The following is a 23,324-nucleotide window of genomic DNA, read 5'->3' on the forward strand; positions in this document are numbered from 1 at the left end:
TTCTAGCGTTCTTGAATTTGTCGGCATAGCCATGTTTAACATTTCTGTCCTTCTTGGCACGGGCTCTGCGTGGGTCGCCACAGTTTCAGAGTAGCGCAACTCGGCCTGTGGCGGGCCCGGACGGTGGTTGTGCTGGCCTCGCACATACCGGTGAGTGGCGTGAGTCCGACCACTCGTCCGGCGTGCCTCGTGCTGACGTCTCCGGGTCGCTCTGTGGCGATACTTAGGGCAATGTCCCTGTGGGGTCCACTCGGCTAGTTTGTACCCTGACTGCATAATTTGAGGTCGGCAGGGCCTAAACCTTCTGGAAAGTGGGAGGAGCGACCAAGGGGTTTGAGTTAAGAGTGATCTCGGGGCTCACTAGGCGGGCTCCTGCCCGTCCTGGTGACTAGTCTGCTAGCGCTAACAAGTCAGGGATGTAACTGTTAGGCTCACTCCTGGGGGCGGAAATGAGTTCGCGTTTCATGATGTAAAGTTTTAGACTGACTGGGCGAGCACTGGCCCACCCAGGTATCTATTTCGTTTAAGTTCACGGTGATAAGTGTGAAGATGTGAAATGGCAAATCTAATCTACAATCAGAAGAGAGAGCTGGGAGGCCCCAGAACATACGAGGAGTTCCAGTTCATGTAAGTTAAAAATTTTGTCTATGACTCAGTCGATAGTAACTTCGTAATTAAGTATTTAGTTTTAAGTCTCTCTAAGAGAATAGTTTAGCAATGTCTACTAAAGTTCTGGATTTTCCTTAATCACAACTGATCCTGTTATCAACAATGTAATGAAAGTTGACACCTTATATAAATGTTTAAGAAACTGAAATGTATAGGACTGTTATGTTTTATAAAACATTATCTCTGTTAAAATAATAAGTGTGTGTGTGTGTAAGAAGAGAATTGCAGGAGACAGTGGTTCGAGGCTGCTACAGGTAGCAGAGCGGGATAGAGAGCAAAGCGGCGGAGTGTGTACTCACGTGAGCACGGCTTGCAGTGAGTGTGTACGAAGAGAAGTGCAGGAGACAGTGGTTCGAGGCTGCTACTGGTAGCAGAGCGAGGTAGAGAGCAAAGCGGCACAGTGTGTACTCACGTGAGCACGGCTTGCAGTGAGTGTGTAAGAAGAGGAGGCTGCTACTGGTAGCAGAGCAGGGTAGAGAGCAAAGTGGCACAGTGTGTACTCACGTGAGCACGGATTGCAGTGAGTGTGTAAGAATATAAGTGCAGGAGACAGTGGTTAGAGGCTGCTACTGGTAGCAGAGCGGGGTAAAGAGCAAAGTGGCACAGTGTGTACTCACGTGAGCACGGCTTGCAGTGAGTGTGTACGAAGAGAAGTGCAGGAGACAGTGGTTCGAGTCTGCTACTGGTAGCAGAGCGGGGTAGAGAGCGGAGCGCGTACTCACGTGAGCACGGCGACGAGTGGCGCGTCCATGCCCCTTCCATCATGCACGTACAGGTGGCTGGAGCCACACTCCATCTCGAAGTGCTCCAGTAGCAGGCGCACGGTGGTGTTTTGGCGGCCGACCACCAGCCAGCTGCATGTGGTGCCCGCCGGGTACGGCCCCATGCCATCCGTTATCACGCTGTTGCTGACCCTGGATAGCACAGCAGTATCCAATTACATAATGACTCTAAAATAATTTCGTATTTCATTATTTTAAATGAAAGAAAAATATTGAAAATAGTTATAAATATGATCTTCAGTTTAGTTAATAGCTACAACAATGCTTATATACAGGGCCGCAACTAGAGTCTCTGGCACCCGGGGCATGAATGGATTCATGCGCCCCACCCCCCTCTTTTTTTGCACATACCACACCAATAAAGCGGGGGTCCAGGGGCCTCCCACGGAAAAATGGTGCTATTTAAGCATTTTCCATACATATACATGTAACAGTTTCTGTGCTACTGTAACTTCCATGCATGAACACACTATGTTCATAAAGGAGTCCGTATAATTACTAGACTTGTTCATTAAATTGTCGTCATAAATGTTTTTTAAAGATTCAAATTCAACTTGCGAGACCTTTTGCAGCAAAGATTTTGATAATATCATCATAGCAAATAGAGGATGCTCTCTTGTGTTCTATGGAAATAATGCTCAAATTCGACAGTCTGTCTTGCCTCATACTATTTCTTAAATATTTTTTTAAAAGTTTTCAATTTGCTGAAACTTCTTTCGCCTGAAGAAACTGTTACAGGAAGAGTAAGAAATATCTTAAGGGCTGTGGTCAGGTTTGGATATCCTTCTTCAATTCTGTGTTCGTGAATGAGCTTCAAGAGGGTCGCTGCAGATGCTGTTTTCATAGTGTCATCAACTGCCAAGGCGTGATGTTTAAAACTTTCCATTTCTTGAACTATTTATTCTCCATTGATGTCATCTTTGTATGTTTCAGACAACCATTTGGCTGCAGTCTTCAAATCTTTAACTTCCATTTTGTAGATGTTATTCCCATTTAAAAAGCTAAACTTGTCATTAATTGCTTGAAGAGCCTGAAACCGGGATTTTAAGGCATTCACTATTCCATCGCCACTGCTTCCTCACAGCCAGTGGTACCACCCTCTCTGACAACATTGTACTGTATTCGTATAGAGGACGCATTAAAACTTTCTAACTTCTCCCCTTACAATTTTTTATGTTAATGATGAACTTAACATTTTTCTCAGAGTATTTTAAAATACATATGTTGAGACTTTATATTGTAAATCAGATTAGACATTCCTGGCATGCAAGTTAAAAAACTTTTTACCAGTTACCAGTTGTAGTAGGAATTAAAATGCAAGCGATTTCGGCGCCCCCACAGCTTTGCGCCCGGGGCGTATGCCCCGCTTGCTCCCCCCTAGTTGCGGCCCTGCTTATATAATACTGTCCAACAAAACTTATTTACACAAGTAATTAAATAATGTTTACATAAAGGAACACCATTTTCTTGCGAATGTGGCCCATGTCGCGGTGCACAACAATAAGCTCAAACCCCGTTATGTTGCCCTCTGTCCAAACACTCCCTTACTATACGCCAGCAAGTCGGCTGGCGTCAGGCGCAAGCGCCCAACCCCCGCATGGTAGACTCTTTTTACTCTGACCAACTCTTCTTCCTGAACCATCCTTATGTTTCCTGTAACCAACCTGCTCGTAATTAATGCATGAAATTTTGCATCCCGCATGAAAGTGCCCAGGGTTTTCCCTGTGTCTATGGAGGTTTTACCTGGGCCCAACTTATCTAGTTATAGTCTAGTATTAAGAAGAGGAGTTAGTCATGGCGCCAATTGCAGCCATGGCTGGCCAATCCCCGAACAAGCACACGATGCATGCTCCCTTGTCTGCATGGCTTAAACCCAGCATGAATAGGCGTAAAGGCTTCGGCCTGGGACGCACCTAGAGTCTTCCCTAACCCAGACCCTCCCAAACAAAATACACTTAGTTTTAGTTAGGTTAGGAAAAAAAAATCCTGTGTTTCACGGTCGGTGGTCGTCTCTCGGGAAGTGCGCATCTCTCTCGCGGGCTGTTGGCTGGGAGTTCCCTGCGACCTATTGGGTAACCGAAGGCTGGCAGTGCGTGTTGGTTTTGTGTGCGTGCTGGGGGCGGCCTAGCAGTGCCAACTGCTACCGACCGCGTCCCGCGGGTGGCGGATACGGGATCCTAGCTCGAGAGTTGTAATCTCGCTGGGGTGACTGTGAATAACCAATAGCAGTCCGCGGACCAATGGCCGGCCTGTGGAGTCGTTATCACGGCTGTCGGTGTGAAAGGTAGCCTGAATGCAGCTCGGCGCGTCGCAGGAAGCAGCTTCGTCGGCGAAGGCCCGCAGGGGAGCTCGATGTGCCCTGGATGCGAAGTGTAGACGAACTGCGGGCTGGAACTTGCGGAGCTGTGGACTGCCGCGCGCGCAACGGAACTGAACAGCATCGGAATTCTGAAGGAAGAGATGGCGGCGCCTTCAAGTTGGGGCCCTGTTGGAGCCAGTGGTAGCCTGGGCGGCGCGACCTTCAACCGACCCGGGAATTTGGAGAACAAGAGGGTCCGACTCGCAAGATACTTCATTCACCTGAAGGACTTCCCCCCACCCTGGCTTGAAAGGTCGTTGGCTGTTGACTGTAAGAAGGAAGATGAAGATGGCGCAATGTCAGGCTGCCTTTCGCTCCGTACGTCCGCAGTTCGAGCCGGTTTACTGGCTCGTTTGCCCACTTATGTTTTAACTGTGGCTGCCTGGGCAGCTGGGCTGGGCTGACGAGTGAAGTCGCCCGCCCCTGGGGGCGCATGCGCCCCTGGTTAGTAATAACCCAGGAGTTCCCAACCTTTAAATGCGGGCCGCAAGGCCCAAGCACCCAAATCCAGCATGGTTGATTTTTCAGACCCTCCAACTCTTCTTACCTGGACCCTTCTTCCCTCTTGTCCAGTAGTTACCAGCTTGCTTAATGCATGTTATTTGATCCCCGCATGAACCGGCCCAGGGTTTTCCCTGTGTCTGTGCAGGTTTTACCTGGGTCACATTAGCTAGCTTTTAAGCTAGGCGACCAATGGGGCGTCAGTCATGGCACCAATCGCAGCCATGGCTGGCCAGTAAACCCCAATAAGCACACGATGCACGCGCCCTTGTCCTGCATGGTTAAAAACCCGCATGGTGGAGTGTATAGGCTTCGGTCTGAGACAAACTTAGGTCCTCCCCTAACTTGGACCCTCCCCTTACACACTTAGAATAATTTAGGCTAGGAAAAAAAATCCTGTGTTTCACGAAAAAATTTGCATTAAAATTCGGCCTCGAAATTTTACTCTCATTGCGCCCAAAGAAATTTGACTTCCAAAAAGTAGGAAACACTAAATTTTCACTTAATGCATTAATCTATACAGGTAACATTTTGGTTTTTTATAGTGTCAGCGTACTTAATTTTAGTTGCTCGATGACAGAACAGTAATATTTACAAACTAAGTACTTTATTTTGAGGTCGCACATTAGAGCATAAATTTTAATAATATTGGTGAAAAAATGCGAGTTACACCATTTTACAGAAACAACGAAGATTTAAACATTATAAAAAATACAAATTCAATGTCAGTAACTTTATAAATTCTATTTTAATAAGAGTGCATCATTGCAATTTTAAAAAAATTACGAAATGACCAAGAACTCACCACATCTATTTGGCTGCAGTTTGAGTTCCACCCGCCCCATACCTAACCATCCAACAAATTAGAGCATGATAAATTATGTCAAGATAAAAAAAATGTCGTACATTCAAATATTTAATCAAATTTTACCAATTTTAATCTTGATAGCAAAGCATGGCCGCCATCTTGAATTATGATGTAACCATTTAAATTACCATTACAGCCGCCATCTTGAAAATCCGTATTTTTATGCTAGAGAATCGGGAAAATTTTTAAATTTATAAAAAAATTCATTCATTAAAATATAAATAAAAACATTCAGCCAACTTGGATTATGATTTCATGGCCAACATATTGAAAACCCGTAATTATTATCCAAAAAAAATCGGAAAAAAAATCTCAAATATATAAATATTAATTAATCAAATATTAATATAATTTTTTTTTAAAACCCTACTTACATCATGGAGTTTGGAGTCCTTGGCTCGAACTAAAGCAAGGGCAAAATAAAAAAAAAATGACGACGGAAGCCACCGGCAGACTGACCTACTACTAATGCCAAGGTACATATATTTCGCCAGCTAGTATGATGTTTTCGTCTGCTAGAGGCCGCCATCTTGTTATTTTAATTTTCATCCGATATAGTACAGTTTATTGCCAGGACGCCCGCCATCTTGACACAAGCATGTAAACATGACTTAAACTTTACAATTATATGATTCTGACTGGTTCGGAAATTCTAGTTTACAAACTCTAGCGTGTAGGCTACTTCAAAAGTGCAAACGATACCAAAATACAAATTAAAATATCGCCATTTTGTAACGGCAATATCCTCGCCGGTTTTCATTGGCTGGTACTAAAAGGCCACTAATTCAGTCATAAACTGTAAATTCACAGTGTAAAGTTAATAATTCTTAAGTTCACCCAATTGTAAACCCGCCCAAACTCGTAATGCTCGCGACCAATGGCGGATGCAGGAATTTTTTTTCGGAAGGAAAGAAGGATTTTGAAAAATGAAATTAGAAAACAATTTTTAAATTTTATGTGTATTCACAACAAAACTTATTATTGACACTAAGCCACTGACATACGGACCTACAGTAGTAGCTGTAGGTGAAGTGGCTTCTCACGAAGTAACATAATATCATAACTGATAATTTGTCAATTTTTAAGGGATGAAAGTATATTTACCCCCCCCCCCCCCCCCCCCCGGTTAACAAACCCTGCTAAAAAAAATTGGTTGTCTGTAAAGTCGGTTTACGGACGATAATTTAACGTGACAAAGTCATAACAAAACATTGATGAAATGATTGCATACTTTTATGAATAAAATTGAATCATTTTTATTGAATTATCACTATTTTGTATGGATAGAAAGAAGGAGTGAAATGAAATCTACAATTTAATTGATAAATTTACTTTTATTTGCACTCATTAATTCAAATATGTTTATTACTGTAACAAAGAGATTATTTTAACTTTAACTTTTATACATGTTTACAATTCAACTTCTTCCAATCTGTGTTATTCTGTTAATGATAGGACGATGATAGGAAAAGTAGGAAACGAATGGGAGTGTTTCAAGTTTAATGTGCCTCGAAAAAGTCAAATCGATGGTTGTTCCAATCGAGTGGAAGAGAGATATATGCGGCGCAAGCGTACAATGAGCGTAACGGGACAATGTGCGTAACGGGACAATGAGTCATCCTTTTTCGTGCGTGCAGCCGGCGTTCATCGATTTATTAGACGTTGTCACGTGAAAAAAAAAACACCAAGGTGACAGTCCATGGAAGCGCGCAGACCACAGAGCAAGGAAGACAAAGAGCCTCAACTCAATGCCATAACTAACGCTCTTATTTTCTTTGAAAATCAGCGAACTGTGCTGTATTTGCAATCAACCTAACAACCTTAAAGTCGTTAACTTTTCTAAAGTAAAAATGTTGGCAACCTTGATTTTTTTTTTTGTGATCGTTCGTTGCTGGGAATATTCACCATATATGTTTAAGATTATCTATTTTGCAATACAGAACAACCAAAGCACAATGTTAGAATGCTTTATTAGGCCTATCAAAAAATTAAAAACTGCAGAGCCTCAAAGTATGGGTGTTAAAAATCATGACCTCAGTTTCAACTGAAAAAAAAAAAATACACACGGGCACATGGCTGTCATTCTTATTTCATTGCTACCAAGATAATTCAACATCGTCAACAATTATTTCAAAGTATAATAATTTTCAATTAAACTCAAAATGCCACTCCGTTAAGAGCCCCGCCTCGTCAGGGGTGTATGTGTGTCAGTGAGGCGGGATGATAAGCGCGACGCTCGCTGGTGCTTCTAGCGCGGTGTCTCCTCTGGACTGGCGCGCAGTCTTCTCGTCGTCACAGGATAACTGTGAAATTTGAGCGGTGACCGTAACATTATATGGCGGAGAAATGAAGATAAAAGTGTAATGCAAGTCCCTTAAGTGCTTTCAAGAATCTGTAATGGTTGTTTTACGCCTAAAAATTACTGAGAAAACATGCGTTTTAGCCATTTAACTCTTTTAAAAATACAATTTAAAAACTTCATCCACAATCAAAAGTACTTTTCGGCCCTCGGCGAACTCTTAAATGCTTTTAGTGAGCAGACCCCACTCGGATATCTGGAGTAGTTTTGAAATCGCTGTTGTTTTTCTTGAAGCTCTGCACACCGTGTGTGTGCCCGGGTGGGTGGGGGCCTTAACATAACATTCTATACATTCTGCTGATAATTTTTGATGTTGGTATTTCTCGACTGCACAGCTGTTTCGGCGGCCATATTGCGCATGTTCAGTGGCGCCCCCTGAGCCAGACAAGCAAGTGTGACCCCACGGGGTGAAGGGTCGCGAGAGGGGTAGTGACGTAACCGAGGGGGGAGGGGAACAGACGGGGCTTGTGTCGCTGGCGCTAAACTGGCAGAGTCATTGTTACTACAGATCTTAGTGTTAGAAAAACAAAAGCTGGAGAGAGCAGACGAACTGACTTATTTGTTTTGGTGGATACTTAAATGTAGCTATATCGTCAAATATTAAAATAAAATAAAAATGGTATTGTTTCGAGTACTATCCAACTTGCGATGTATTAGTGAATGAATTTACTGCAAATAAATATAATTATTTACTTTATAAAATTAATTAAAATATTTTAAATTGTGGAAATAATAAACGGGAAAGGTTTTTTTTTTTTTTTATGGTTTGGTTGGTTTGGTGGATAACATGAATGAATAAAAGCGAGCTCCAAGATGAGTTCTCGCCCCGGGTGGAAACAAACAAAGTGTAGTTGCGGTTCCCACGGGGAAAGGGGAAGGGGGAAGGGGGGCGCGGAGGCAATTGGCGCGAAAACAAGCGCGCAGTGTTCTCCGGTTACACGTGGCCTCGCCTCGTCCGGCCGGCCGCGTTCCCACGGCCGCCATCTTGGGCCGCCCAACCACTGGAGCTCGTGGCCTGGCGGGACTGCAGTATTTATCCAGGGCTAGGAAGGGGGGGGGGGGCGCATGCCGCTATGCCCCCCCCCCCCCTTTTTTTAGATTCGCCAATTATAATGTTACGATCACCGCTCAAATTCCACGAGTTGTATGACGACGAGAAGACAGCGCGCCTGATTAAGGCCCCCACCCACCCGGGCACACACGCGGTGCGCAGAGCTTCAGGAAGAACAACAGCGATTTCAAAACCACTCCAGATATCCCAGTGGAGTCTGCTCACGAAAAGCATTTAAGAGTTCGCCGAGGGCGGAAAAGTACTTTTGATTGTGGGTGAAGTTTTTAAATTGTATTTTTAGAAGAGTTAAAATTGCTAAAACGCATGTTTTCACAGTAATTTTTAGGCGTAAAACAACCATTACAGATTCTTGAAAGCACTTAAGGGACTTGCATTACACCTTTATCTTCATTTCTCCGCCATATAATGTTACGGTCACCGCTCAAATTTCACCGTTATCCTGTAACGACGAGAAGACTGCGCGCCAGTCCAGAGGAGACACCGTGCTAGAAGCACCAGCGACCGTCGCGCTTATCATCCCGCCTCACTGACACACATACACCCCTGACGAGGCGGGGCTCTTAACATCAGCCGCCTAGCGAAGTGTTCAGTGAATCCAGGCTGCAGCCTGTTTACTATTACTAGGCGATAACTCTTACAACAAGTTGCATTTGGGCTGAATACCAGAAAAGAAAAAAATATTTCGAAACTATGAATCATAGCAATAAGTGATTAACTCCTAAATGAAATGACATGATACATATTAAAGGCAACTAGTTCCCTCCAACATGTATTTTGTTTTCAATTTCCGTTTTTTTTTATTTACATTATGGTGTTGGCACGACATGGCATTAATATAAAATTACCAAACTTTGATACTACTGGCTCGCTGTAGGAAAGGTTTTGATGGATATTAAAAACTGACGAAAACTAGCTTCTACTGCTACTAGCTTCCCCTTCCCTTCCTTCTTTGCGACAGAGAGGGGAGTGACGGAAATTCTCTGTTGCAAAGAAGGGAGGGGGTAACCTAAGCTGCGCAGTAGAAGCTAGTTTTCGTCAGTTTTTAATCTCCATCAAAACCTTTCCTACAGCGAGATATTAGTAGGCCTACCTTGTTACTCCCTGGGGTGAAGTAATGAATAATAAATATCTTACGTCACGGCTTTTCCGTAAAGTAAAAATAATTTTACGAAAATACAATTTTGTAACACTAGAGACGTTCCTGTATTTACCCTGAAAACAGCTTTAATAAATACCTACTAGTGTCTGAAACATCGCCATTTATATCTCACATTTCAATACCTGTGCATTGTCGCTGCCGGCGCCATTAATGTTTACCCGCGTCGTTTTGTGTGTTTGTTTTGATGAGTTTTATTCAAATATTTGAATGGTCGATTAGGTAAGGTTAGTTACATTAAAAATACTTTCAAACGTTGTCGACGGTTGGTTGGATTAGTATAGCTACATTAAAAAAAAACTAAGTATAAAACATTTCTTATGGTTCCTTAGGAATTACGAATTAAATATCTGGCTATCCTGACCAGACCCCCCACATCATTCTGTGGGTCCTGTTGCTAGATGTCATAATGCCTCCCCCCCCCCCCTTTTTTTTCTAACAGAGATAAAAAAAATGTTTTTTTTTTCCTTTATGTATATTGTTTTAGTTATATTTTTTTTAACCTTTTCACAATTATTTTTAAAACACATTAAAACTAGTTTTAAGTCAGTGTTTCGATTGTCAACGTAAATTGATTTTGAATAATGGAAAATAAATGAGTGTAATTGTTCTGCACTGTCAACATGGTGTCACGTCAATTGGTGGTGGTTTTGTTACTCACAGTTGTAGATTCAGACACGTTCTGTACGCACAGCATATTCCGAATAATATTACTCTGGCGTAATATTTCATCGGTAACTAAATTTAGGCCTAACTGTTTAATTGTTTTCTATGATTTATTTAAAATTGTCTACTTTTTGTTTTAAGTTTTTTTTCTTCTTTCATTCGCAGGGCCCCTAGACCAATGGGCCCCGTTGCCATAGCCAGGGGCGTAGCCAGGGGGGGGATTAAGGGGTTCAACCCCCCCCCCCCCTTAGCACCAAATCTTTAATTAATTTCTTATTCATCACTCAAACAAATTTCATATTAAAATTAATAAAAATTTTACCATTATAATATTTAAATTTAAGTACCGAAATCTGCTAAAATAGCACTATTTTACACCTTAAAATCCAAATTTCCTGGGGGAGGACCCCCGGACCCCCCGCTTTAATACAGGGGGGGGGGCCATGCTTCTTAACACCCCCCATACACAAATCCTGGCTACGCCACTGGCCATAGCAACGGTAGCACCGGCCATGGGGGGGGGGGGGGGGGCCCGCCTGATCCTGACCCAACCAACCGTTCACATGATTTCACAGTACTTGTAATCGCCTCGTCAAATCGAAACTACGTCAGCTTGCTACTAATGTGAATTACGATGTGCAAGCAAGAAAACTGTTGAAGCAGTATATTCCTGGGCTGTCTGCAGCTGCTAGGGGTGCTGTGAGAGAAAATTGTGGACATCTACAACAACTTAGATGTGATCTTGAAAATGGGCCACGACACGTGTTTGGGGCCATTGTAACTGCAGGGAATCATACTGCAGAAGAAAAGACATCGAATGTACCAGAGTTTTACCATTGTTAGTATTTTTGTTAAGATATTAAGAGATTACAAAAGTTTCGTTGTACGAGGTTTTTTTTTATTTCAATTGTGCCCACTTTAATAAGCATTCTATTTGTTTATGTAATAATTATAATGAAACTTTTATATGCATTGAAGTGTTTAGAAATTACAATTATACTGCCAATTTAACAATGCCTTGTGCAAATAAGCGTGTACTTATTTCACATTTAATCCCGTACAATTTATCTTGTAACAATTATTCTGAGTGTTGTTCACGTTAAATTGCAAATTTCCGTTAGGAAAACTGAATTTAACGTTAGGTTGTTGTTTCATTGTTTTGCTAGTGCTTTGCTGCAACATTTTAAAACCAATATTTGGGACTTGTTTCCATGCTATAATATTTTTTTTCCCGCAAAGCCAATTGGTAATATTCCACTAAAAATTAACGACAATGTTTCAGTGGTGTGTGACGTCATGCGCTAGTTATAAACATTCTTACATCTTCGTCCTATTATGTTAGTACCACACATATTTCATATTCGTTCAAATGTCAAGTTATGGTTATTTATTGTATGGACACAATTGTTACATAATTTTGTAAACGTATCTTGTAGTGGACATCAGGGTAGCGAACGCAATGACTAACACTAAACTTTACTCTATGTTAGTTTGGTTTTTTTTGTGTAACCTGCAATTTAATTATATTTATTCTTAATTAGTCTACTGCGACCTCTTTTCGTTACCCGTTGCGAATCACGCCTCACTCAATATTAGTAAAAAACATTGTATTCACACAACAAACTGTGCCCATTCAACTGTCTAGTAGAGCTGTAGCAAACCGTATGTATTCGGTACTGAGTAACGGTTGCGCCATCTAGTACCGAGTAACGAAACGTTTACACACGAATGCATTTCGTTACTCGCATTTTTCGTAGTATGGTTAATTTTTGACACCTATTTGTTGCTATGGATTGCGATGTTATTGTGATTTAATATAAGCTCGCGGTTAAAATTTGTAAAATAGTAAATCCACTGCAATTTTAGTAGATTCCGTCAACAGTTCACTTGTATTTGTACACTTTACCTATTAAATCAAATTAACTTTAGAATGACTTAAACACAAGTCTGGTTCAAAATACGGAATAGTGAAAAAAAAAAATGCAACTTACGCAGTTTATGTAATGTAGAAGGATGTTTTCTACAAATTACGAAATGTTGCAACGCCGCGACGTCATACTGTACGCGTACGCCAATACGACTCGATTCGTCGCTCTAACATAACACAGCATGTCATGAGGTATCAGAAGTAACGAGTAACGTAACGATACGATAGTTACGAGTACTAATTGTTATAGTAATGAATACATGTGGGTACGCTTTTTTTTTTCTCGTTACTTTTACACCTCTACTGCCTAGTCCTCGCAGCGCGCGGCTGAACATTCATGCCACAAGTACATCAGGCAACGCTGCCCTGTACACCCCCTTCCATCAGGGAAGCCTTCATTTCACAGACGAGAGAGCCACACCCGTAGTTCCCCGAAGTTCATGCTCGCTTTTTTTTTCCGTTCTATCTCATTGCATAAACCAGTGTGGCGTTAAATTTTGCGGTCGATTAGGACAGGTTAGCTACATTATAAATACTTAAAAACATTGTGGATGGTTGGTTATATTAGGTAAGTATAGCTACATTAAAAATACTGTAAAATCATTTTATGGTTGCTTAGCAAATAACTTTTTAATATGTAGCTATTCAGGGCTAGGATACCGTTTACACGATTTCACAGTATCTTTAATGTAGCTATCCTAACCAAATCAACCGTCCACAATGTTTTAAAGTATTTATAATGTAGCTGACCTAACCTTTTACAATGAACAAAAAAAAACCGAAGATGCTCGATCGGGAGTTTGGCTCTCTCGTCTGTGAAAAGAAGGCTTCCCCAGTCGAGCAGATCACATGACTTACCAACCGCCGACACCTCAGCAACATTCAAACAACCAAGAAAAAGGTGAAAGGGGGAGAATGCGTGGCGAGTCCAAGTAGTTTGCCTTTCAGCCGCAAGAGCGCTGCACTGTACAGTCTGTGAATCTTGAACGTGTTTGCAAAATGCAAGTTTTTATCTCAGCTTCTTCAGCAATTTAATCCACGCATTAAAATTTCAAAATTGTTGAAGATGTACATAATTAAGATTTTAAAAAATACTGCGTTTTTTAAGCTTTTCTACAATTTTGATACGTAAAAACAAGGTTATTGAAAAAAAATTTGTACTTGTGTCATGCTGGGGTTTCTGCAAATTATGATTCAATTTAAATCAAAAAGTTCATAAAATACAATAATTATAATTCTTTTTTCTTTATTTGTTATGGGAACTCACATTTTTAACGCGAGGAGAAATTTTATGAAACAAGAGCTTAATCTGAGCACTTTTAATTTAGGGCTCATAACCCCTTAAATACGTTTATACATTTTAGTAAAATATCGTCGAATTAGTATTTTCATGTCGTTATGTTCATGACATTAAAATTAAAAATTTTCGTAAGGATTTATTATAGACGGAAGGTGGTGTTCGTTGATGTTATAAAAGAATGTTAGGTTAACCTGGTTGTTTCACAACAATTAACCATATTTGGCTCGTAAAATCGCGATATTATTTTACATAAATGCCCATCTAATGCAACTCACACAAACTTGCTTTATTGAAAGTGGTAGCTATAAATACCGCAAATACGCAAAAAGTAATGTAGTATTACCTAGTGAGTTCAAGAAGGAACTGATAAATTAAAACATGTATGGGCACACAAAAATGTAACATAAATGTTGGTATTTACCGACGTCTCCCGATTCCATTTACACTGTATTAATATATTCAGCCTATTATTATTTAAATACATGCGATAGGCCGATGCAAAACACAACGATCTTTTGACGAGCGCGATTTGAAAACTCAAGGACACCAACCTGACGGTGTAACATTTGTTGATTCACAACTGCATCTAATAAAAAAAATTGTTAAATGATTTTGTCAACATTAAAATGTCGTTCGAGTCAAAATAATCATATTGAGGTTGTCAGTTGTCAATTTGTATACAAGTCACATTATTAAGAATTACTTATAATTAAGCCCTGAATGTGAATGTCATTCTGATGTCGGTGCAGACGAATCGTTAGTGCTATATCGATACTACCAAATATATTGTATTCTCAATATCATTAAACATTAACAATAATACTCGTAATTATATTATTATTTATAAAAAAATATTGTTTATAATATCGATATACAAACAATAATAATAGATAACTCAATATTAACAAAAATATATAACTTTTCCAGTAAATATACCATTAATTATAATAGCATCATACCTTATTTTTACAATAATAACTGTATTTTAAATTACAGATTAAAAAAAGGACCATTACGAATGAATATTTAACTAATGAGTAAAGCTATTCGAAATAAACACCCAAGTACAACCATATCAACCGTACACAATGTTTTAAAGTATTTATAATGTAGCTAACCTAACCTAATTGACCATTAGTTATCATGAGTTGTATATTTATTTACAATGAACAAAAAGAACCGAAGATGCACGATCTGGCGTTTGGCTCTCTCGTCTATTGAAAGAAGGCTTGCCAACGTGAGTATTCGGGTATGTCCAGAAGGACGAGTGAATCGTAGGCTTCCGAAAATGCATCGTGGTCCCCGTGTGGTGACAGGGGGAGCCTTCATTTCACAGCCGAGAGAGCCACACCCGAAGTTCCCCGAAGTTCATGTTCGCTTTTTTTTATTTTTGATTTCACAGAGTATCTTTAATGCAGCTATCCTAACTAAATCAACCGTCCACAATGTTTTAAAGTAGGTATTTGTAATGTAGCTAACCTAACCTAATTGACCATTAGTTATCATGAGTTAAATGAACAAAAATAAAAACCGAAGATGCACGATCGGGCTGTGAAAAGAAGGCTTCCCGTGTCGGCGGCTGACAGCAATTAGCACAAGTGACTCGGCCTGACCTCGCTCCGTGGGCGTCAAACTGGTGTTTAAGCCGTTACAACTCGGTGTATCTCGCCGGCGCTACTCGCACCTCGCCACAGAGCCAGTTTCCCCCACGGAGGGTGGTCATGTCTGCACAGTCACATGCTACCTGCTTTTCCTTCAGCTAGTTGACGCGCCATTTTGATTAGACGCCCAAAAAAAAACATTGGCTGAAGTGTAGTGTTAGCAGTGTTGAAACAATTTTAAATGACTATTTTTTTTTTTGACGTGACAACGTCTAATAAATCGATGAACGCCGGCTGCACGCACGAAAAAAGTGTCCCGTTATGTACATTGTCCCTTTACGCTCATTGTACGCTTGCGCCGCATCTATCTCTCTTCCACTCGATTGGAACAACCATCGATTTGACTTTTTTCGAGGAACATTAAACTTGAAACACTCCCATTAGTTTCCTACTTTTCCTATCATCGTCCTATCCTTAACAGAATAACACAGATTGGAAGAAGTTAAATAGCAAACATGTATAAAAGTTATAGTTAAAATAATCTCTTCGTTAAAGTAATAAACATATTAGAATTAATGAGTACAAATAAAAGTAAATTTATCAATTAAATTGTAGATTTCATTTCACTCCTTTGTATCCATACAAAATAGTGATAATTCAATAAAAATGATTCAATTTTATTCATAAAAGTATGCAATCATTTCATCAATGTTTTGTTATGACGTTGTCACGTTAAACTATCGTCCGTAAACCAACTTTACAGACAACCAATATTTTTGTAAAATAACATTTTTTATGAAAGTTGATTTTTTTCTGCGACGGAGATTCTATTTCATACTTGACTAACCATCATCAGACGTGGTCAAAGCACCATTTCCGGAGTGTTCTGGGCGATGACGAGGTTGAAACACGTCGCAGCCACACCGTCTCCTTGGCAGTTCCCACCCCAGTGGCGTGATCAGGGCAACTCATGCCGGGCAGTTCCTTCCGATCTGCCGTCGCCTGAAGTGCGTTCGGCGACCGAACAAGGCGGATAGAGTATTTGTGCAACGCTGTTCTCTTTTATTGATCCCAACTTTCTTTAAAACTTTTTTTTAAAACATTTTTGAGGTGAAACTTCTTTGGGCGCGATCAGGGGCGCAAAAACTAAATTTTCAAAAGGGGGGGCAATATACCTTTTTATAAAGAATCATCGATCTCCCCCTATTGAAGGGGGGGGGGGTCCGGTGGTCCTCTCCCAGGAAAATTTGTATTTCAAGGTGGAAAATGGTGCTATTTAAGCAGTTTTATTATCTAAAAATTGATTACACAGCTAGTGGAAATAACATATCCGACTTGTACAGCACTTTCTTTGCCCCCGTTTGCCCCCACTTCAAGGTTTCAGAGAGGGGTGGGGGGCAAAATACCCTTGCCCCCCCCCCCCCCCTCTGTTGTTGCGCCCCTGGGCTCGATTGGAGTAAAATTTCAAGGCCGCAACGTTTTCGTGAAACATTGTTGTGAAGCGATTTCTGACGTTCAATGGACTTACAATAGGTTCTTGTTTCTAGTCATAGTCTAAAATTATAGGTAGTTTACTATTAATTAACAGAGTAATTATTTGGTTAGGTTACGTGACATTAAAAATACTATAGATTTGTGTAAACGCTAGGTTAGGTTATGTTAGTTACGTTTAAAATATTTTAAACAACGTGTGAACGGTTGCTTACGAATGTTTCACATTTTAGTTACCATAATGCTATATCAACATTGGTGTAACTATCGAGTAAACAAATTCAAAAATTTAACTTATATTTTGTCTCTAAATTTTTAAATTTTAATACTTTAAATACCTTCCTTAAATCCTATTAATACTATAAGTTTTTTAAGGAAATTGTCTTTTCTCTCTCGCACTCTCTCTCTCGATCGCAATAGAAGGAGGGCTTCGCTGGACCTCGACGAAAAATCAACTTGGTGTGATACGATCTTATCAGTAGGATACGATAATAAAAGCTTTACCTACTAAGTACATTTAACGAAAAGGGCGTACATTTTCACGAACATTCAACTCAGTAGGATGCGACCATCGATTTACTATAGGATATAATGCCTATCTGTCTTTGGCTCCAACATTCTATCGCTCCAAACGACATTAGCTCTAAAAGACAATGGCTCCAAAAAGTATTTTGGCTCCAGCAGTTATTGGCTCCAACAGTCATTGGCTCCAACAGTCTTTGGCTCCAGCTGTCACAGGCCTAGCTACTATTTGTTGGGGGAAATATTTTTTATTTTTTATGTAGGATGTGGGATGCGGGATGCTCTCTCACGGTCGCAAGAGAAAAAGGGCTTTGCTAGACATCAAGAAGAAGGACGTTCGTCTTGCATGATAGTGTTTCTCAGCTTTTTAAAGGCATAGTATTCGACTGAGAAATTATTTTTTTTTTGTTTGGATTCCACCTGATTTAAATGTTGTAAGTGCTGATTTAGTAAAAGGAATTCAGCAATTTATACGAAACTCTGAATAAAATTGAATGCCTCATTACTGAAAAACAATTTAATGCAGAGATTGATTTCTCAAAAATAACCAGAAGCACTCGGAGAACATAACAGAAGTCTCGCCAGGAATAACCAGGAGCACACAGAGAAAAACCAACAAAAGCGTCACCATGAAAGACTCAAAGAATTTGGAGAAACCAACGAAATATTGACAGGAATAATCAGCAACACATGGAGAAAACCAACAAAATAATGGCAGGAATAATCAGGAGCACACGGAGAAAACAAACGCACGTTTTCCTAAATCAAGGTCGGTGAACCACAAAATAATAATAATAAATAAAATTTTAAAAAATAATTTAAAATATTCTGGCTTATGCTAGACATCTACCCTTCCTAAACAAAGGAAAGTTCACAAGCTGGCAGAAGCTGACTTCTACGATGACGGTGACAGTAACTTTGAGGCTAAATATTAAACAGAAGACTTCAGAGATCTTAAAAATATTAATAATAATCATTACAGGAAGATGATGGCAGCAGAAGACATTGATTTCACGTCATGGGAAGATCCTAACATATTGTCGATCATCTGAGACTGCTACTGACATCGATTAGTGGAGAAAACTATTCGCAACTCAACATAGTAGCCACCATACTCAGTGAACTACGAAATGCGGGCTACATACAATAATGGCTCGTTTTATCTTTCATTTGTATAAACTTAAAAAAAAAATTGGATTTAAATTTTTTTTTCTAGAAATATGATTTCAAACTACGACTGAGTTCTCTCAACTTTGTCTCTAAAGTGTGTCCTTTTTGTAAAAATTCGTGTCCATTGCATGTACAGTGTGTGCATTGTGTGTCCAGTGCGTGCATTATGTGTTCAATGTGTTTCTTGCTGTCCAGTTTGGGTATAGTGTGGCCAGTGTGTGCAATATGTGTGCATTGAGTGTCCTTTTGGTCAATTGCGTGTCCAGTGTGTGTTCGGTGTGTGCATTGTATATCCTTTTCTATTGTTGAATGCGTATAGTTTCGTTTAATGCGCATACTCAATACTGTAAAGTGGTTCTGAGACGCCTTGTCTATACGCCTGACATTGGACATGGTCTGTTTAAAATTGTTCACAGAGTATCGTCAAAAAACACCTCTGGTTTCGGATTCACTTGACCTTTATAAAGGTTTGTTGTTTCTTATTATTCGTGGCAATATCTTTTTGACGTGACAACGTCTAATAAATCGATGAACGCCGGCTGCACGCACGAAAAAGTGTCCCGTTACGCACATTGTCCCGTTGCGCGGCGTCCCGTTACGCTCATTTTACGCTTGCGCCGCATCTATCTCTCTTCCACTCGATTGGAACAACCATCGATTTGACTTTTTCGAGGCACATTAAACTTGAAACACTCCCATTTGTTTCCTACTTTTCCTATCATCGTCCTATCCTTAACATAATAACACAGATTGGAAGAAGTTAAATAGCAAACATGAATAAAAGTTATAGTTAAAATAATCTGTTCTTTAAAGTAATGAACATATTTGAATTAATGAGTGCAAGTAAAAGTAAATTAATTGTAGATTTCATTTCACTCCTTCTTTGTATCCATACAAAATGGTGATAATTCAATAAAAAGGATTCAATTTTATTCATAAAAGTATGCAATCATTTCACCAATGTTTTGTTATGACGTTGTCACGTTAAACTATCGTCCGTAAACCGACTTTACAGACAACCAATTCTTTTTTTTTTTTTTTTTATGTGGCGCAGTGATAGGCGTGCCTCGTTCGGCCAGCGCCTGCCTCTAGACTTGAGAATAAAAAATAAAAAAAACTGTGTTTAACGTGCTTGAATTTAGGTACTTTGACTAGCCGCACGTGAATACTTTCGACTTCACATGTATTGGAAGTTATTTTCTACGCGACGCAAAAATTAAATACAAAGTTGGCAGTTGTGTATGTGAGCTGCCACGCTATTGTTTCCTTCGCCAGAATATAACTAGAAATTTCACAAAAGACGACAATGAGCTTTCAGGAAGTGCTACAACTGAACTTTGCGGACTGAAGATAAACTTGGGGGAAAAAAAACCAAGTCAATGATTGTCGATAAGGTTCAGCACTTGCCCCCACAAGCTGAATTTTTTTTTTAATTAATTTCTTTTTTATCTCGGTTCATTTCTCTCCGACCTTGACAGCTGTGCGGGAGAGATTGCCCTCAGAGCAGCGGTTAACGATGTGGAGATATGCTCCGACATGCAGATTACGAAACAAGATTTAAATCACTTGTGAAAACTTTGAATAATGGATAGAGACCTGAAAAATTCGCGAGTTTATTTCGTGTTATGCTAAAATTCAAATAATTATACCTTAGTGCTGCTTATGTCATTGGTTCACTGTTAATCTGGAGGACTGAGGGCCAATTAGAGACCCTCACTCATAGAAGTGTCGAATCACAGGCCACCCAGTCGAGACGACTCACAAGTCAGCAGCCAATGAACAGTTGGCATTTGCCCGAGTGTATAGAGGATATTGGAGTATATCATGGAGGTCATTGAACCCGCAAATTTTTCCGGTCTCTAATAATGGACCATGAAGGCCTTGGGTGTAAAAAAAAAAGGAATGGATTCCTTTGAAAATGCAGTGCTGACGACGAATGCTACGCATGAATTAAGACAGCCAGAAAAACCAACCCCTCAATTTTAAAATAACTACGCACAATCCGTAGACCTCCGCAATTGGCAGCTGCCGCGCCTTAATACTTTAGACACGTGATTCGTCGTTATGCAACTGGTCTAACTGTCCGAGCGCGAGTAGTCGGAAAATATCCAGAAGTAGATCAGCGAGTTAATGGCTGAACCATATTAAATACTTCGCCAAAAAAAAACAGCATGTTTCCGTCGGCGAGCTTAAGGGCATGCCTCCCATTTCAAGTCATGATTTTATATTTATATTAATCACTGATCAAGTTTTAGGCTTTTTCAATTGTTTAACTTTCACGAAATGAAAAATATATAGGTTACAACATAATTAGCCGCCAAAGTTACATTTTTAACTTTTTGGGTTGTACAAATAAGGAGAAATTAATTTATTGCCGAACTGAAACTTTTTAGGTTTAACTGCAATGCCACTGGCTACTTCATGATATGATTTTGCATTTCTATCACAAAAACTTATTTCAAGTTTCTTGGCTGTCAAAATCGTAATAAATTTGAGAATTTTGATATGCCAGGTAAAATTAGTTAATATTTTCTGAAAGAAATTCGAACCATTTCTTGAAGTAACCAGTGGCATTGCAGTTAAACCTAACAAGTTTCATTTTTTCAATACATTAAATTCTCCTTATTTGTACAACACAAAAACGTTAAAAATGTAACTTTGGCAGCTAATTATGCAAAAGGTATACGCTGTATGTATTTTTCATTTCGTGAAAGTTAAACAATTGAAAAAGTCTACATGTTTATCTGTAATTACTGTAAATATAAAATCTTGACCTGAAATAGGAGGCACCCCCTTAAGGATCGCTTCACACAGTCACAGCTTCCACACGGTCGATGATGCAAATAGGTAGATATAAGGAAATTTCACGGATTCTATTTGTCGCGACTCAGAATGCAAACCTTTATGCTCTCGCACTGTGTTCAGGATTGGACCGCAGTCATTTTGACACGCCCCTCTGCCTCTGCGACCGTGAGCCAACCATGGTCAGCTAGGAGAGAAGTAAGCCAATTAGGTGGTGCCGATAAACAAGAACAAATATTTTTTCGCTGAGAGAAATCAGCCAATGGAAAAAATCAAACATTTCTAGAGCAAACATACGGCTTTGAGTTTAAGCTTGAGGCCAAACGAATACGCAAAATAATCGGGTCTCTAAAAAAAAAAAAAAAAAAAAAAAGTAAGGGGCAGGCATTCTTCGCGAGAGAAAAAAAAAAGATCTAAACGCCTAATAGACTGCAAAAAGGTGTACCCACCCACACCAGTAGTTTCTTCCTTGTGATTGGCGGCCGTCTACGAGAGAAGTCGTTGCTTTGTTTTGACCGAGCCATTCAGGACGCGTTTGCTTCCGCACTGAATTACTGTGATAGGTTATGAAACGATTGACATAAATCGGAAAGAAACTTGCCCAATCACGAAACACAAACGATGCTACAGTGTTTTAACTTTCAACTGGCCTCGGAATCTTTTCAATAGGCTATAGGTAGAGACCTGAAAAATTCGCGGATTCATTTCGTGTTATGCTAAAATTCAAATAATTATACCTTAGTGCTGCTTCTGAGTCTTGAATATCGGCTCAAGTCAGGAACGGGAATAAGAATTGGGAGAAGGTTATGACCCAGGGGTCTGCCAAATAATTTAGAGGATCGCACGATGGAAGCTACCAGCAAAACTGTTAGCCAAGCCTCTTCTAAGGAAGAAACTATCACACGCTTGTGCGAATGGTTTTGGCATGATGGTTAATACTTTCTGTGTTGTATAAACATGTATGTTTCTTATAACTAGAGACCGGAAAAATTCGCGGGTTCAATGACCTCCAGGATAGACTCCAATATCCTCTACTCACTCGGGCAAATACCAACTGTTCATTGGCTGCTGACTTGTGAGTCGTCTCGACTGGGTGGCCTGTGATTCGACACTTCTATGAGTGAGGGTCTCTAATTGGCCCTCAGTCCTCCAGATTAACAGTGAACCAATGGCAGAAACAGCTCTAAGGTATAATTATATGAATTTTAGCATAACACGACATGAATCCACGGATTTTTTAGGTCTCTACTTATTACTGTCTCATAATCCTGTAAATGCATCAACAGACCGTATGTTCGCCAAATTTCAAATCAATAATCGAGATAACTTAAATCGCTCCAAAATAAATTACCGTTTTTAACACTACTGGGTACTTCATTTCTACCTTCTACGAAAACTTCCACAGAAATTCAAACACGACCGAATACAAAAAACTTTGTGAAAACCGCCAGCGCTCTGTTAGTTCTTCCACAGAACCATCCACACCTGCTGCCATTGAAGACCTTGCAAGGAAACTTCCATCGTACAGGCGAAGCGTGTACTAAACCCAAGCCTGCGTCTCGGATAATGTGGTGTCGCTACTAATATCATAAATGCGGAAATATGTTTATCGGTTACGCCTTCTTTCAGGTAGCAACGGATCGACATGATTTTTTTTGCATGTAGATAGTTTATGGGCCGGATAGTGACTTAGACTCTAACGGAGTGAAAAAAAAAAAAAACGTAAATTCAGTTTTATAATGGGAAGCTTTCTTTTCACAGACCAAAGAGCCAAAACCCGAAGTTCCCCGAAGTTCATGCTTTTTTTTCCGTATCTTTTATGTAGCTATCCTAACCAAATCAACCGTCCACAATGTTTTAAAGTATTTATAATGTAGCTAAACGAACCTAATTGACCATTAGTATCCTTTTATCAACACCGCCATATTTATTTACAATAAACAAAAAAAACCGAAGATGCACGATCGGGCGTTTGGCTCTCTCGTCTGTGAAAAGAAGGATTCCCTTTTATAATATCAAAATCATAGAGGAGGTAAGTCATAGACACGCAAACAGTGAGGTTGCGTCATTTCTTTGCCC

At 39.9% G+C, this 23,324-nt stretch overlaps 1 protein-coding gene across 3 annotated transcripts in view; it reads right to left on the reverse strand.

Annotated features, from left to right (window-relative positions):
• The window catches only part of LOC134540693 (attractin-like protein 1), an 84,546-nt gene that overhangs the window by 60,353 nt on the left and 869 nt on the right, over positions 1-23,324 (reverse strand). For all 3 annotated transcript variants that reach the window (XM_063383569.1, XM_063383570.1, XM_063383571.1), the window contains exon 2: positions 1,392-1,583. In XM_063383569.1, coding sequence (XP_063239639.1) covers positions 1,392-1,583 — 192 coding nt within the window. The remainder of the gene's footprint in view (positions 1-1,391; positions 1,584-23,324) is intronic.

Source organism: Bacillus rossius, chromosome 17 (assembly GCF_032445375.1).
Source record: "Bacillus rossius redtenbacheri isolate Brsri chromosome 17, Brsri_v3, whole genome shotgun sequence".
In the NCBI taxonomy this organism is placed as follows: domain Eukaryota; kingdom Metazoa; phylum Arthropoda; class Insecta; order Phasmatodea; family Bacillidae; genus Bacillus; species Bacillus rossius.